Below are 16,949 nucleotides of genomic sequence, written 5' to 3' on the forward strand. Positions count from 1 at the left end.
GAAATACGTGACAAATGCACAAGCTTCAGTAACCGACTCGATCAACTGGAAGAAAGAGTATCAGCGATTGAGGATCAAATGAATGAAATGAAGCGAGAAGAGAAACCAAAAGAAAAAAGAAGAAAAAGAAATGAACAAAGCCTGCAAGAAGTATGGGATTATGTAAAAAGACCAAATCTACATCTGATTGGGGTGCCTGAAAGTGAGGGGGAAAATGGAACCAAGTTGGAAAACACTCTGCAGGATATCATCCAGGAGAACTTCCCCAACCTAGCAGGGCAGGCCAACATTCAAATTCAGGAAATACAGAGAACGCCACAAAGATACTCCTCCAGAAGAGCAACTCCAAGACACATAATTGCCAGATTCACCAAAGTTGAAATGAAGGAAAAAATCTTAAGGGCAGCCAGAGAGAAAGGTCGGGTTACCCACAAAGGGAAGCCCATCAGACTAACAGCAGATCTCTCTGCAGAAACTCTACAAGCCAGAAGAGAGTGGGGGCCAATATTCAACGTTCTTAAAGAAAAGAATTTTCAACCCAGAATTTCATATCCAGCCAAACTAAGTTTCATAAGTCAAGGAGAAATAAAATCCTTTACAGATAAGCAAATGCTTAGAGATTTTGTCACCACCAGGCCTGCCTTACAAGAGACCCTGAAGGAAGCCCTAAACATGGAAAGGAACAACCGGTACCAGCCATTGCAAAAACATGCCAAAATGTAAAGACCATCGAGGCTAGGAAGAAACTGCATCAACTAACGAGCAAAATAACCAGTTAATATCATAATGACAGGATCAAGTTCACACATAACAATATTAACCTTAAATGTAAATGGACTAAATGCTCCAAGTAAAAGACACAGACTGGCAAACTGGATAAAGAGTGAAGACCCATCAGTCTGCTGTATTCAGGAGACCCATCTCACATGCAGACATACATAGGCTCAAAATAAAGGGATGGAGGAAGATCTACTAAGCAAATGGAGAACAAAAAAAAGCAGGGGTTGCAATCCTAGTCTCTGATAAAACAGACTTTAAACCATCAAAGATCAAAAGAGACAAAGAAGACCATTACATAATGGTAAAGGGATCAATTAAACAGGAAGAGCTAACTATCCTAAATATATATGCACCCAATACAGGAGCACCCAGATTCATAAAGCAAGTCCTTAGAGACTTACAAAGAGACTTAGACTCCCATACAATAATAATGGGAGACTTCAACACTCCACTGTCAACATTAGACAGATCAACGAGACAGAAAGTTAACAAGGATATCCAGGAATTGAACTCATCTCTGCACCAAGCAGACCTAATAGACATCTATAGAACTCTCCACCCTAAATCAACAGAATATACATTCTTCTCAGCACCACATTGCACTTATTCCAAAATTGACCACATAATTGGAAGTAAAGCACTCCTCAGCAAATGTGCAAGAACAGAAATTATAACAAACTGTCTCTCAGACCACAGTGCAATCAAACTAGAACTCAGGACTAAGAAACTCAATCAAAACCGCTCAACTACATGGAAAGTGAACAACCTGCTCCTGAATGACTACTGGGTACATAACGAAATGAAAGCAGAAATAAAGATGTTCTTTGAAACCAATGAGAACAAAGATACAACATACCAGAATCTCTGGGACACATTTAAAGCAGTGTGTAGAGGGAAATTTATAGCACTAAATGCCCACAAGAGAAAGCAGGAAAGATCTAAAATTGACACTCTAACACCACAATTAAAAGAACTAGAGAGGCAAGAGCAAACACATTCAAAAGCTAGCAGAAGGCAAGAAATAACTAAGATCAGAGCAGAACTGAAGGAGATAGAGACACAAAAAACCCTCCAAAAAATCAATGAATCCAGGAGTTGGTTTTTTGAAAGGATCAACAAAATTGACAGACCGCTAGCAAGACTGATAAAGAAGAAAAGAGAGAGGAATCAAATAGACGCAATAAAAAATGATAAAGGGGATATCACCACCGACCCCACAGAAATACAAACAACCATCAGAGAATACTATAAACGCCTCTACGCAAATCAACTAGAAAATCTAGAAGAAATGGATAATTTCCTGGACACTTACACTCTCCCAAGACTAAACCAGGAAGAAGTTGAATTCCTGAATAGACCAATAGCAGGCTCTGAAATTGAGGCAACAATTAATAGCCTACCCACCAAAAGAAGTCCAGGACCAGATGGATTCACAGCTGAATTCTACCAGAGGTACAAGGAGGAGCTGGTACCATTTCTTCTGAAACTATTCCAATCAACAGAAAAAGAGGGAATCCTCCCTAACTCATTTTATGAGGCCAACATCATCCTGATACCAAAGCCTGGCAGAGACACAACAAAAAAAGAGAATTTTAGACCAATATCCCTGATCAACATCGATGCAAAAATCCTCAATAAAATACTGGCAAACCGGATTCAGCAGCACATCAAAAAGCTTATCCACCATGATCAAGTGGGCTTCATCCCTGGGATGCAAGGCTGGTTCAACATTAGCAAATCAATAAACGTAATCCAGCATATAAACAGAACCAAAGACAAGAACCACATGATTATCTCAATAGATGCAGAAAAGGCTTTTGACAAAATTCAACAGCCCTTCATGCTAAAAACGCTCAATAAATTCGGTATTGATGGAACGTACCTCAAAATAATAAGAGCTATTTATGACAAACCCACAGCTAATATCATACTGAATGGGCAAAAACTGGAAAAATTCCCTTTGAAAACTGGCACAAGACAGGGATGCCCTCTCTCACCACTCCTATTCAACATAGTGTTGGAAGTTCTGGCTAGGGCAATCAGGCAAGAGAAAGAAATCAAGGGTATCCAGTTAGGAAAAGAAGAAGTCAAATTGTCCCTGTTTGCAGATGACATGATTGTATATTTAGAAAACCCCATCGTCTCAGCCCAAAATCTCCTTAAGCTGATAAGCAACTTCAGCAAAGTCTCAGGATACAAAATTAATGTGCAAAAATCACAAGCATTCTTATACACCAGTAACAGACAAGCAGAGAGCCAAATCAGGAATGAACTTCCATTCACAATTGCTTCAAAGAGAATCAAATACCTAGGAATCCAACTTACAAGGGATGTCAAGGACCTCTTCAAGGAGAACTACAAACCACTGCTCAGTGAAATCAAAGAGGACACAAACAAATGGAAGAACATACCATGCTCATGGATAGGAAGAATCAATATCGTGAAAATGGCCATACTGCCCAAGGTTATTTATAGATTCAATGCCATCCCCATCAAGCTACCAATGAGTTTCTTCACAGAATTGGAAAAAACGGCTTTAAAGTTCATATGGAACCAAAAAAGAGCCCGCATTGCCAAGACAATCCTAAGTCAAAAGGACAAAGCTGGAGGCGTCACGCTACCTGACTTCAAACTATACTACAAGGCTACAGTAACCAAAACAGCATGGTACTGGTACCAAAACAGAGCTATAGACCAATGGAACAGAACAGAGTCCTCAGAAATAATACCACACATCTACAGCCATCTGATCTTTGACAAACCTGAGAGAAACAAGAAATGGGGAAAGGATTCCCTATTTAATAAATGGTGCTGGGAAAATTGGCTAGCCATAAGTAGAAAGCTGAAACTGGATCCTTTCCTTACTCCTTATACGAAGATTAATTCAAGATGGATTAGAGACTTAAATGTTAGACCTAATACCATCAAAACCCTAGAAGAAAATCTAGGTAGTACCACTCAGGACATAGGCATGGGCAAGGACTTCATGTCTAAAACACCAAAAGCAACGGCAGCAAAAGCCAAAATTGACAAATGGGATCTCATTAAACTAAAGAGCTTCTGCACAGCAAAAGAAAATACCATCAGAGTGAACAGGCAACCTACAGAATGGGAGAAAATTTTTGCAACCTACTCATCTGACAAAGGGCTAATATCCAGAATCTACAAAGAACTCAAACAAATATACAAGAAAAAAAACAACCCCATCAAAAAGTGGGCAAAGGATATGAACAGACATTTCTCAAAAGAAGACATTCATACAGCCAACAGACACATGAAAAAATGCTCATCATCACTCGCCATCAGAGAAATGCAAATCAAAACCACAATGAGATACCATCTCACACCAGTTAGAATGGCAATCATTAAGAAGTCAGGAAACAACAGGTGTTGGAGAGGATGTGGAGAAATAGGAACACTTTTACACTGTTGGTGGGATTGTAAACTAGTTCAACCATTATGGAAAACAGTATGGCAATTCCTCAAGGATCTAGAACTAAATGTACCATATGACCCAGCCATCCCACTACTGGGTATATACCCAAAGGATTATACATTATTCTACTACAAAGACACATGCACATGTATGTTTATTGCGGCACTATTCACAATAGCAAAGACTTGGAATCAACCCAAATGTCCATCTGTGACAGACTGGATTAAGAAAATGTGGCACATATACACCATGGAATACTATGCAGCCATAAAAAAGGATGAGTTTGCGTCCTTTGTAGGGACATGGATGCAGCTGGAAACCATCATTCTTAGCAAACTATCACAAGAACAGAAAACCAAACACCGCATGTTCTCACTCATAGGTGGGAACTGAACAATGAAATCACTTGGACTCAGGAAGGGGAACATCACACACTGGGGCCTATCATGGGGAGGGGGGAGGAGGGAGGGATTGCAGTGGGGAGTTATACATGATATAAATGATGAATTGATGGGTGCTGACGAGTTGATGGGTGCAGCACACCAACATGGCATAAGTGTACATATGTAACAAACCTGCACGTTATGCACATGTACCCTAGAACTTAAAGTATAATAAAATAAAAAATAAAAAATAAAATTAAAAAAGAAATGAAAATAGAGAAGAGAGAAAAAAAAAAGAAAAGTCAGATAAGCTCTTAGGACTTCTCAAAGTCTGAAAAATAATAAGCTACAACAAGCTATATTGTGAATATTGTGTGTAGCACAAGAATCCCTTGTTTTGACATTATACCTATTTTCCTTTCGTGGAATACTCATATTTTATCAAATAGAGTAGGATACCTTAGGATTTTGGACATAGAGCTTTTTTGGCTAAAATAGACTTATAGTCAACAGTCCTTGAAATCATACATATTGGCCGGGCGCGGTGGCTCAAGCCTGTAATCCCAGCACTTTGGGAGGCCGAGACGGGCGGATCACGAGGTCAGGAGATCGAGACCATCCTGGCGAACACGGTGAAACCCCGTCTCTACTAAAAATACAAAAACTAGCCGGGCGAGGTGGCGGGCGCCTGTAGTCCCAGCTACTCGGGAGGCTGAGGCAGGAGAATGGCGTAAACCCGGGAGGCGGAGCTTGCAGTGAGCTGAGATCTGGCCACTGCACTCCAGTCCGGGCGACAGAGCGAGACTCCGCCTCAAAAAAAAAAAAAAAAAAAAAAAAAAAAAAAAGAAATCATACATATTAATGTAACCCTTTTATAATAACCCCTTTAACATTTACTGCCTGCTATTTTATACCAGGTCCTATACCAAGCACTTTTATCATTTATATTGACTCTAATACCCAACATAGCCTTACAAATTGTTAACCATATTTTGCAAATATTACTTCTCAAATAAGAGAAGTAATTTTCCCAATGCTATAATGCTGGGAAATGGGAGAACTGGAATAATGAGTAGAAGGAGAAGGACTTGTAATAATACTAAGAAATTAGTGCCTGGCCACAGTGGCTCATGCCTGTAATCTCAGCACTTTGGGAGGCCAAGGTGGGCAGATCACCTGAGGTTAGGAGTTCGAGACCAGGTTAGCCAACATGGAGAAACCCCGTCTCTACCAAAAATACAAAAATTAGTGAGGCTTGGTGGTAGGCGCCTGCAATTCCAGCTACTTGAGAGACTAAGGCAGTAGAATCGCTTGAACCCAGGAGGCAAAGGTTGCAGTAAGCCAAGATTGCACCACTGCATTCCAGCCTATGAAAGTTTATTAAATTTATAGCATAAAACAGCAAGACCATACTGTAAACTCTACCTCTACAAAAAATACAAACATTAGCCAAGGATGGTGGCATGAGCCTGTAGTCCCAGCTACTTGGGAGGCACAAGTGAGAGAATCACTTGAGCCCAAAGAGGTCAAGGCTGCAGTGAGTTGTGATCATGCCACTGCACTCCATCTTGGGTGACAGAGCAAGACCCTGTCTGAAAAGAAAAAAAAAGAAAAGAGAAAACAGTAGCACAAAGAAGAGGGTATTAATCTAACTAAATTGTTGTAAAGTAAGATGTTAATTGCAATCCTCAGGGCAAATACTAAAAAAATAGGCCAAGCTAGGTGGCTTTCACCTGTAATCCCAGCACTTTGGGAGGCCGAGATGGGTGGATCACCTAAGGTCAGGAGTTTGAGATCAGCCTGGCCAACAAGGTGAAACCCCATCTCTAGTAAAAAAAATACAAAAAATTAGCTGGCCGTGGTGGTGGGCGCCTGTAAACCCAGCTACTCAGGAGGCTGAGGCAGGAGAATCACTTGAACCCAGGAAGTGGAGGTTGTAGTGAGCTTGAGATCATGCCATTAGACTCCACCCTGGGCAACAAGAGCGAAACTCCATCACAAAAAAAAAACGGGAAATGACAAAGGAAATGAAATGGTACATAAGAAAATATCTATTTAATGCACAAGAGGATACTAACGGAGGAATAGAGGAACAAAAAAGACATAAAACATGTTAAAACAAATGGCGAATATCATAGCAGACATAAATTCTACCTTATCAGTAATTACGTTAAATGTAAATGAATTAAACACTCCAATTGAAAGGCAGGGATCAGCAGACTGGATTTGAAAAAAACAGCCTGAACTATGTGTTACCTAGAGGAGACATACTTTAGATTCAAAGATACAAAGAGACTGAAAGTAAAAGGATGGAGAAAAACATGCTATGCCAAGAGTGCTCAAAAGAAAGCTGGAGTGGCTATACTAATTAAAGCCAAACAGACCTTAAGACAAAAAAACATTATGAAGAAAGATATTTTATGATATTTTTTAAAAGGTCAATCCATCAGGAAGACATAACAATTATAAACATATATTCACCTGCCAACAGCGCCCTAAAAATACATGAATAAAAAACTGGCAAAACTGAAAGAAAAAATGGACAATTCAACAGTTATAGTTGAAGACTCCAATACTTCTACTTTCAATAACAGAATAGGTAGAAGACCAACAAGGAAGTAAAAGACGTGAACAACCCTATAAATCAAATACACCTAAGAGATATCTATAGAACACACCACCTAATAACAGCCAGATACACATTTTTGGTGTTTTGGGGAGTGATTGGGGGGGGTGGGTAAGGAGTATTTCTGGAATTAGGTAGTGGTAATGGTTGCACATCCTTGTGAATATGCTAAAACCACTGAATTGTATACTCCAAAAGGGTAAGTTTTTTGGTATGTGAATTAGATCTCAATAAAGCAGTTATTTTAAAAAAGGAACATTAAATAAAAAATAAGAGCAATGTAGTATGGAATACACACATAGAAGTAACTTATAGGGACTGTGATGCAACAACAGCACAAAGGCAATAGGGAGAAATGGAAGTAACTATTACAAGGTTCTTAAAATAGACATGAAGTGGTATATCACTTGAAATTACACTATGATAAGTAAACATAAAATATAAGTGCCTTACACACAGTGGATATTTCACAAATAATTATGTGAAGATTTACAGCATATGATCAATTTTTAAGGCTTAAAATACATATATGCCTTCTGAATAATATAAAGCTATATATACATAAATATAAAACATACTTACCAAAACAGAATAAATGTGCAAACATCGATAAACAGGTGAAAAATCAACAAGATCCTGAACAGTTAAGACCTGAAAATTAAACCATTTTAAAAAAAATTACAGGTCAAATCATTAGACCACCATTAGATAATGTAAAGTTAAAGACAGGTGAAAAGATTAATGAACTTTGTGTTAGAACATTTATTCAATTCCCCCATAGAAAGCATATACTATAAACACAAAACCTTCTTTATTTTGCTTTGGCATTTCTTCAGCAGTTTATTCTTTGTAGTATGTTTATTATCACTGTTTACTGTTTTCAATTTAAGATAACAAAGGAGAGAAATTGTATATTTTTAATATGTATGATAGATTAACAGAAAATTGCTATGGATAACTAGATACCTCATTACTGTTTTGGGTAAAAATGATACATAGATTTTTTGGTTTAGCTATAGACAAAGTTCCTGTTCTTAGGCAGCTATGTCATATGATTGCTCATTATTGCACTGAATTAAAGACACTATCAGTATTATTTTATGGACCGCTAAGAAAGAAAAAAAACACTACCACTTAAAACTATAACACCATCAACTTTAAGATGTGTCCTATATTCCGAAATGTTATGTGAAAAAAAAGGCTTATAATTGATGAAATGTAGTACTATAAAGTTTCTCAAACTTGAGAAATACATAAACCCTTTTTAAAGGAACACATTTGTACTCAGGTGAATCTCTAGGGTGAACTTAAATTATTTTTAATATAATACTGCTTATTAGGAAAAATGATAAAAACAAAATGTAGTGCAGTATAGTAGTAAAATCGATCTGAGATAACAGGGAAACAACCAAGCTCCTCTAAGAGTATAGGTCTGGGGGTAAGGCATGATGGTGATGCTCCCAGCAGGAAAGATATACAGAACAGGAAGGGGAAAATTGAAGTAAGAAGACTAAATGGTCTATTTTCAACATTCTGAACCTCAAAGGAGAAAATAACACAGAGGTCCTCTGAATATTAAGAAAGAACAAAAAAGCAGATGTCAAAAATATTTATTTAATTTAAAGGGACAAAAAACCTAATAATAATTTCAAGGGACTAATCAGGACATACTAATTCCACATTAGGAAGTCATTTAACTGTTTAATGCTGTTCATTTGTCTGTATTCTGTACAATAGCAGACATTCACTACATATGCATATATATGCATACAAACACACATACACATACATGCATACATATTCACACCAATATATTACATATATATTACATATATACATATATACATATTCACACAAATATATGTAATATATATTACATATATTTGTGTGAATATGTATATATGTATCACCCCATCCTCAGATATACAGCAGAATGTACATAGTGGCTGGGTGTGGTGGCTCACACCTATAATCCCAGCACTTTAAGAGGCCAAAGCAGAAGGACCACTTGAAGCCAGGAGCTCAAGACCAGCCTGGGTAACACAGCAGTTTCCCATCTCTATAAAAAAAGACAAAAAATTTAGGCCAGGCGCGGTGGCTCAAGCCTGTAATCCCAGCACTTTGGGAGGCCGAGACGGGCGGATCATGAGATCAGGAGATCGAGACCATCCTGGCTAACACGGTGAAACCCTGTCTCTACTAAAAAATGCAAAAAAACTAGCCGGGCGTCGTGGCGGGCGCCTATAGTCCCAGCTACTCGAGAGGCTGAGGCAGGAGAATGGCGTAAACCCGGGAGGCGGAGCTTGCAGTGAGCTGAGATCCGGCCACTGCACTCCAGCCCGGGCAAGACTCCGTCTCAAAAAAAAAAAAAAAAAATTTAGCTGAATATAGTATATACAGAAATGTGCCTGTAGTTCCAACTATTTGGGAGGCTGAAGCAGGAGAAGCATTTGAACACGAGAGTTTGAGGTTACAGTAAGCCATGATTATGCCAACTGCACTCCAGCCTGGGTGACAGAGTAAGACCCTGTCTTAAAATAAAAAAAAAAAAAAAAAGAAAGAAATGCACATAGTAAACACTCAGCTGTTCATCCACTCACAAATGCAGTCATGAGCACACAGTCATATGGTTCAACTAAAAGTTCTTACTGTATCCTAATTATGTCCTTAGAAAAAGAATTTAAAATATCATTGGCAAGGCAAAACTTATAAATTAATTGGGAATAACTAGGTTCCTATGACAGTAGCTAAATTTAAAAAAAAAATTTGAAGATGACGATAAAAGGTAAGTTCAATAGAAGATTCTGTGGAGATAATTTTTTTGGAATGGGGGTCTCACTCTGTCACCCAGGCTGGTGTATAGTGACATGATCACAGCTTGCTGCATCCTCAACCTCCCCAGGCTCACTGATTCTCCCACCTCAGCCTCCCAAGTAGCTGGCAATACAGGCACTACACCTGGCATTTTTTTTGTATTTTTTTGTAGGAAAGGGGTTTCACCATGTTGGCCAGGCAGGTCTCGAACTCCTGGCTCAAACGATCCGCCCACCTCGACCTCCCAAAGTCCTAGCATTACAGGAATGAGCCACGGCATCAGGCCCTGTAGAAAAAACTTTCGAAAGCAATAGGATGCCGGGCATGGTGGCCCACACCTGTAATCTCAGCACTTTGGGAGGCTGAGTGAGAGGATAATTTGAGGCCAAGATAATTTGAGTTCAAGACCATCCTTGGTAACACAGTGAGACCTCTGTCTCTATAAGAATTTTTTTTTTTTTTAAATTAGCCAGGCATGGTGATGGCATGCTTGTAGTCCCAGCTACTTGGGAGACTAAAGTGGGAGGAACACTTGGACCCAGAAGTTGCAGGCTGTAGTGAACTATGACTACACCACTGCACTCATGGGCAACAGAGTGAGCACTATCTCTAAAAAAAAAAAAGAATGAGAGAATGAATTTGGATATAGAAGTTGAAAGAAAGAAAATATTTAAGGATAATTTTAAGGTTTTTAGACTTACTAGGACTTTTTATTCATTAAAAGACTTTAATTGTATTAGAGTTATTTTGCAGTATTTCAGCACCAATTTTTTAAAAAGGTAGACTATCCAGAATTAGGTCAAATGACAAGACATTGCGACAAAAATTTGACAACAAGTAATTCAAATATAAGTAATCACTATAAAAATAATTAGATTTGGGTGCAGTGGCCCATACCTGTAATCCCAGCACTTTGGGAGGCCGACGTGGACGGATCACCAGGCCAGGAGTTCGAGACCAGCCTGGCGAGCATGGTGAAACCCCATCTCTACTAAAAATACAAAAATTAGCCAGCCGGGCGTGGTGGCACACGCCTGTAATCCCAGCTACTTGGGAGGCTGAGGTAGAAGAACTGCTTGAATCCAGGAGGCAGAGGTTGCAGTGAGCTGAGGTTGTGCCACTGCACTCCAGCCTGGGTGACAGAGTGAGACCCCATCTCAAAAAAAAAAAAAAATTAGATTTACACTTTTACTACAGATTCCACTACCAGAGATTTACAAATACAATCTACAATATATCGTGTTTATCTGTCAATTATCTAGCCTAACATTTCAGATGACTCCATTGCCCTAATAGCTCAGTACAGTCTGATTAACTTTGTCAATTTGAAATAAAAATATATAGAGACAAATTTCTAAGCAAAAAAATTTATTTGAGAATAAACAAAAAAATAGGATTACAATCCAGGACATGCACAGACCAGGGTGGTCTCTGGCATGTCTGGAGAACAAAGAAGGTTAGGGTTTTATTGGGGAAACAGATTGTTATGCAAATTGTTTTGAAAGAAAGTTCACTGGTGAGTGTCACTAGTTGCTAGAAAGGACTTGTAATTTTGGAGTTATGGTTAGGCCCTTACAGTTTTGGATTGACCTTGTGAGATAGTTGTTTGTTTTTTGTCTTTTTTTTTTAGATACAATCTCACTTTGTCTCCCAGGCTGGAGTACAGTGGCACAATGTTGGTTTACTGCAACCTCTGCCTCCTGGGTTCAAGCAGTTCTCGTGTCTCAGCTCCCCAAGTAACGGGGACTAGAGGTGCCCACTACCACGCCAAGCTAATTTTTATATTTTTAGTAGAGACAGAGTTTCACCATGTTGGCCAGACTGGTCTTGAACTCCTGCCTCAAGTGATCCACCCACCTCAACCTCCCAAAGTGCTGGGATTACTGGTGTTAGCCACTGTGCCTGGCCTGTTTTGAAACAGACAATTGTTCACATGTAAGTGGCTAGCTGTCTTTGCAGGGCTGATGCAGTAAGCTATGATTTCAAAAACTTTATTGTGATAGTTCCTGATACCAGGCAAATCATCCATGACAGCCCTCCCTTCACGGCCTTCTCAGCCTCTATTTTGTCAAAGTTTGACACACATGACTCCATTTTGACTCTGACAACTTTTACAACATAAATTCATTTTGCATATGGGAAAACTGAATCACACAAATGTACATGACAATCCAAAAGAAAAAAAATTATCTAATAATAGAAAAGAAAGAAGGAAACCCATCACCTCCTCTTCATTCTCATCCTCTTCTTCAAGTGAATGTTTCAATACAGTTTCATTCCTTTCCTCTGGAATCCTATCATGATTTATATATATGTTCTTCCCAAATTTCATTTTATTTTGTTTCTGCAGAGAAACACTGAAGGTTTTCTGATGCTGTGCCTATTTTGAGACAGAAAAATTCAGATTATTTCAAAACTGATTATGGTTAAAATTGGTTAAAAAAATTTGTTTATAGTTCTTTTTTATCTTTTTAATGTCTGTAGGTATAGAATCTATAGTGATGTCCCCTTTCTCATTCATGATTTTTGTCTTCTCATTTCCTTTTTAAAACAAAAACAAACAAACAAAAAAAACAGGGTCTCACTCTGTCATCCAGGTTGGAGTACTGTGGCACCATCACAGCTCACTGCAGCCTCAACCTCCCCAGGCTTCGGTGATCCTCCTACCTCAACCTCCAGAGGAGTTGGGACTACAGGCATACACCACCACACCCAGCTAATTTTTTTTGTGTTTTTGTTTTTGTATTCTTTTGTAAAATGGGGTTTTGCCATGTTGCCCAGGCTGGTCTCAAACCCCTGGCTCAAGCAATCCGCCTGCCCCGGCCTCCCAAAGTGCTAGGATTACAGGCGTAACCCATCACACCCAGCTTCTCTTCCTTTTTAAACAGTCTTAAAATTATGTAGAACTATGTATTTCCTCAGTTAGCATATTGTGTGTTGGCAAGGAAGACTGGCCAACACTCTTTGGCCATACTCCCAACTTCCTTAATTAGCCATTAACCTCACAGAAGGAACTACAACATCAGATTGCAAGCTTATTTTACTTCCCACTGAAAATGCCCAGTTTGGGAAGACGAAGAATGCAGAAGCTGTTATCCCACAACTGATCACTGACAAAAAACAACATTTACACAGAATAAAAAGTTGAGAACCCTCATACTTTTAGGTATTTTAGTAATACTTCCCTATCAGAACTTCATTACCACAAATAGATAAAAACATAAACTTAATTCCAGGATTTTAATTTCCTTACACACTGCAAGACATTCTCTCTGTTTTGATGAGTCAGATTGTTGCTATTCTGTTCTCTTTTAGGTGAGTTCTCTCTAAGGCATATGTAACTGCCTATCAGCCCTTCTCTACTCTTAGGTTATCAGACCATGCAAGTTGCAGTAATCTGGCTCCTCTCTTACCTAGACTTTGATCCTGGCTGCCCCCCAGAGGCTCGTACTGGAGAAAATTATTATCACTCCTATGTATTCCCTTACCCTCTGGGCCCAAACTAACTTTGTCAATGACTTTCGGTCCTCAGAGTATAAAACCATTTATTTACAGTACTGTTTCCAAATTATGTTATGCAAAAAACTAACCATTCACACAGTAAAAACACATGTTCCTTGAAAAAAGTGTTCTAAGCTCAAATGAGTTATATAAATATTACATATTGTATCCTCCTCCTAGGAGATTTACAATTCATAAGTAAATAAATCTGTTTAACTTTATTTAACCTAGGTTTCCAAAATTTATGTGACTATTTAGTCCCTTTGTTCTCCCTAGAGCAGTGGTCCTCAGCCTTCTCTTGTGGGGGGATGGTTTCAGATGAAACTGTTCCACCTCAGATGATCAGGCATTAGATTCTCATAAGGAGTGCACAACCTAGATGCCTCGCATGCACAGTTCACAATAGGGTTCGCGCTTCTATGAGAATCGAATGCCCCTGATCTGACAGGAGGCGGAGCTCAGGCAGTAATCCTCTTTAGCAAGCCACTCACCTCCTGCTGTGTGGCCTGGTTACTAACAGGCCACAGACAGGTACCAGCCTGCGGCTGGGGGGCTAGGAACCCCGGCCCTAGAGAGCAATATTAAAATGTGTGCCAGAGAACATCATATGGAAAATGTTAACTTACCCAATATAAATTTTAGATATCTATTGCTAATTAAACATCAGACAAGAGTGGATTCATCTCTCATATTAGAATTTTTAAAATTCTCCCTAGACAATCTAAAACTCAGCTCTAAACTAATTTTCAAAAATAACTTTTTTGTGCCACTCATGTTAGGCATAATAGCTAGATCCCAGGAAGGCAAAAATAAGCAGGGCAAAATCCTTCACTTAAAAAATTCACAGCCTAGTTAAGAACATAAAAAAAAAAACTTGTAGTGTGAAAAGTACGATGGTATACACACTGAGGATGAAGTGACCATCTCTCACTGGCAGTAGTGTAATGGGTGATGGCAGAAGATTTCACAGAGAAGGTGATGCTCAAGCCAGTTTCTGGGAGGAAAAAGCAGGAATTCATGAGACTGAGCAATGTGAAAGAATGGAAGACATTCTCAGTGAACAGTTAGTATATTCCAAAATCTTAAGACAGCAGATACTGCTAGAGCATAAAAGGGAGACAAGTAGCAAGATGAGACTGAGGAACTTGGACTTAAGTAAAAGGTAACAGGGAATCACTTAAGATGAAGTGGTGTGGTCTTGTTTGCATTTTAGGACAGTAACCAAAAGGAAAAGAGCTATAGATACAGATAAGGAAAACAAATGATTCTATGTAACAGTTCAGTTATGTAGGGGGGAAACAGAATCTACAGGTATTTAGAAGCAGAACTGATAGTAACTAAGTAGGACTTAGTAACAAATAACATTAACAGTATCAATACTCCTGAAAAGTTTAAAATACTCCCCAGTTACTGGATTGTGGAAACAGGAGACACTACTATCTGAGATAGCAAATATAAGAAAAATAGATTTAGGAAAAAGAGAATGGGTTTAGTTTTAGAAATGCTGAGTTTGGGGTAGCTATAAGATATTTAAGTGAATACATAAGTCCATCCATCCATAAAAGGGATATGAGATCACAGAATTAAGCACAGGATACAGAGTGCACCCAAAGGAGGGAGCTGCTTTGCAAAGTATGAGCTTTACACTCATGCCACCTATAAGATTCCAGAACTAAACTGTGACTCTGCCAAACTGAGCAGAGCTGATGAGAGACTTCAGGAGGCTTCTCATACACACACACACACACACACACACACACGCACACACACACGCATACACAGAGAGAAACCCACAAGAAATTGAAAGGTGGCCTGAAGGGACACCAAGACAGAACAAAATACAATTTCTCTTATCAAATTTTGAGAAGTCTAACTCTCACTAGAAGGAAAACTCTCTAACTTCTCAACTCTGTGGAAGTTATTTCCGAAAGAAGAAATTGTAAGGAAAAACATCCCCACAGAGAGATGCTAAGAAAAGGTTTCTGTATGAAATGACTGTTTAAATTGCAATGATAGGGAGCTTGATGACTTTTATGAGGAAAAAATGATAGTGGACCAAGAAAGTCTATTCTCTCCCAGAAATAAATTATTGTAAATCTTAAATCCTAGGGTCCATGATTTGATGGACTCCCTAAGTGGAAAGAATCCAAAACTGGTCTATGAAAAACAAGTCAAAGAAGACAAGTTTAATATTGACACTTGTAATTAAAATCTATAATGGAATATGAACTTTAAACTGTTTGCATTCTCATACTGAAGAAATTTACCAAGTGGTTGTGTTTTTAACCCCCATGGCATGCACAGATTTCCTTGGCCAGAGGTAGGAGAAATAGTATTGAAAACACTGTAATACTGAAGGGAAGAATACAATGGTGAGGAGCTCTCCAATGGGGAAGACCCTCACTGACCAGGGGCAATCAGTAAGAAAAACTGAGGAGTTTCCAAAGTAGTTTGTAATATTTGGGGGAACAAAATCAAGCATTAGAAATCATATAACAGTGTGCAATGTGAAGACAAAAAGAAGAAATGGTGTTGGGCATTGTTCTGTTTCTATGACATTATAATTATTATGAGTTTTAACAGCTCTTGGAAAATTTAATTTTTTAAACTTATTATTAAAAATTTCAAACAGATTAATATCATGAACTCCCATCATTATCTTCAACTAATATTTTTACATTCTTGTTTCATGTACAACTTTATCCACTCACTCCATATATACTCCAAATTATTATTATTATTATTATATTATTATTATTATTATTTTGAGACAGAGTCTCACTCTGTCACCCAGTCTGGAGGCGTGATCTCAGCTCACGGCAAGCTCCGCCTCCCAGGTTCCCACCATTCGCCTGCCTCAGCCTCCCGAGTAGCTGGGACTACAGGCAACCGCCACCACACCCGGCTAATTTTTTTGTATTTTTAGTAGAGACGGGATTTCACCGCGTTAGCCAGGATGGTCTTGATCTCCTGACCTCATGATCCGCCCGACTCAGCCTCCCAAAGTGCTGGGATTACAGGCATGAGTCACCCCGCCCAGCCCCAAATTATTTTTTATAGTTTTCTATTTATAGTTTATTATTGTTTATAGTTTTTTTAAGTAAGATGTATATACATTGAAATATATAGCTAAGATCTGTACAAGTTTGACAAATATATTTTTATCATGGTATAAAACATTTCCATCTCCCCAGAAAGTCGCCTTGTGTCCTTTCCTAGGCAATTTCCCCACCCAGAGGTAACCACTGTTCTGATTTTCTTCATCTTAGTTTTACCTGCTTTTGAATGGCAATAAAAATGGAATCACACAATTTGTGCCTTTTTGCATTCAATTTCTGTGGCTCAACATATCTATGAGATTTATACATGTTGTTGCATTATCAGTAAGTCATTCATTTTTATTGCTAGG

The 16,949-nt window shown here is 38.6% G+C and overlaps 1 protein-coding gene across 8 annotated transcripts in view; it reads right to left on the reverse strand.

Moving 5' to 3' along the window:
* Window positions 1–16,949, reverse strand: part of EXOC6 (exocyst complex component 6) — a 224,817-nt gene that overhangs the window by 141,898 nt on the left and 65,970 nt on the right. For all 8 annotated transcript variants that reach the window (XM_010381327.2, XM_010381328.2, XM_030940528.1 and 5 more), the window contains 2 exons: window positions 12,264–12,419; window positions 7,808–7,876 (listed from right to left, as the gene is read on the reverse strand). In XM_010381327.2, the coding sequence (XP_010379629.1) occupies window positions 7,808–7,876; window positions 12,264–12,419 (225 nt within the window). The remainder of the gene's footprint in view (window positions 1–7,807; window positions 7,877–12,263; window positions 12,420–16,949) is intronic.

The sequence above is a fragment of the Rhinopithecus roxellana genome, chromosome 11, assembly GCF_007565055.1.
Source record: "Rhinopithecus roxellana isolate Shanxi Qingling chromosome 11, ASM756505v1, whole genome shotgun sequence".
In the NCBI taxonomy this organism is placed as follows: Eukaryota; Metazoa; Chordata; class Mammalia; order Primates; family Cercopithecidae; genus Rhinopithecus; species Rhinopithecus roxellana.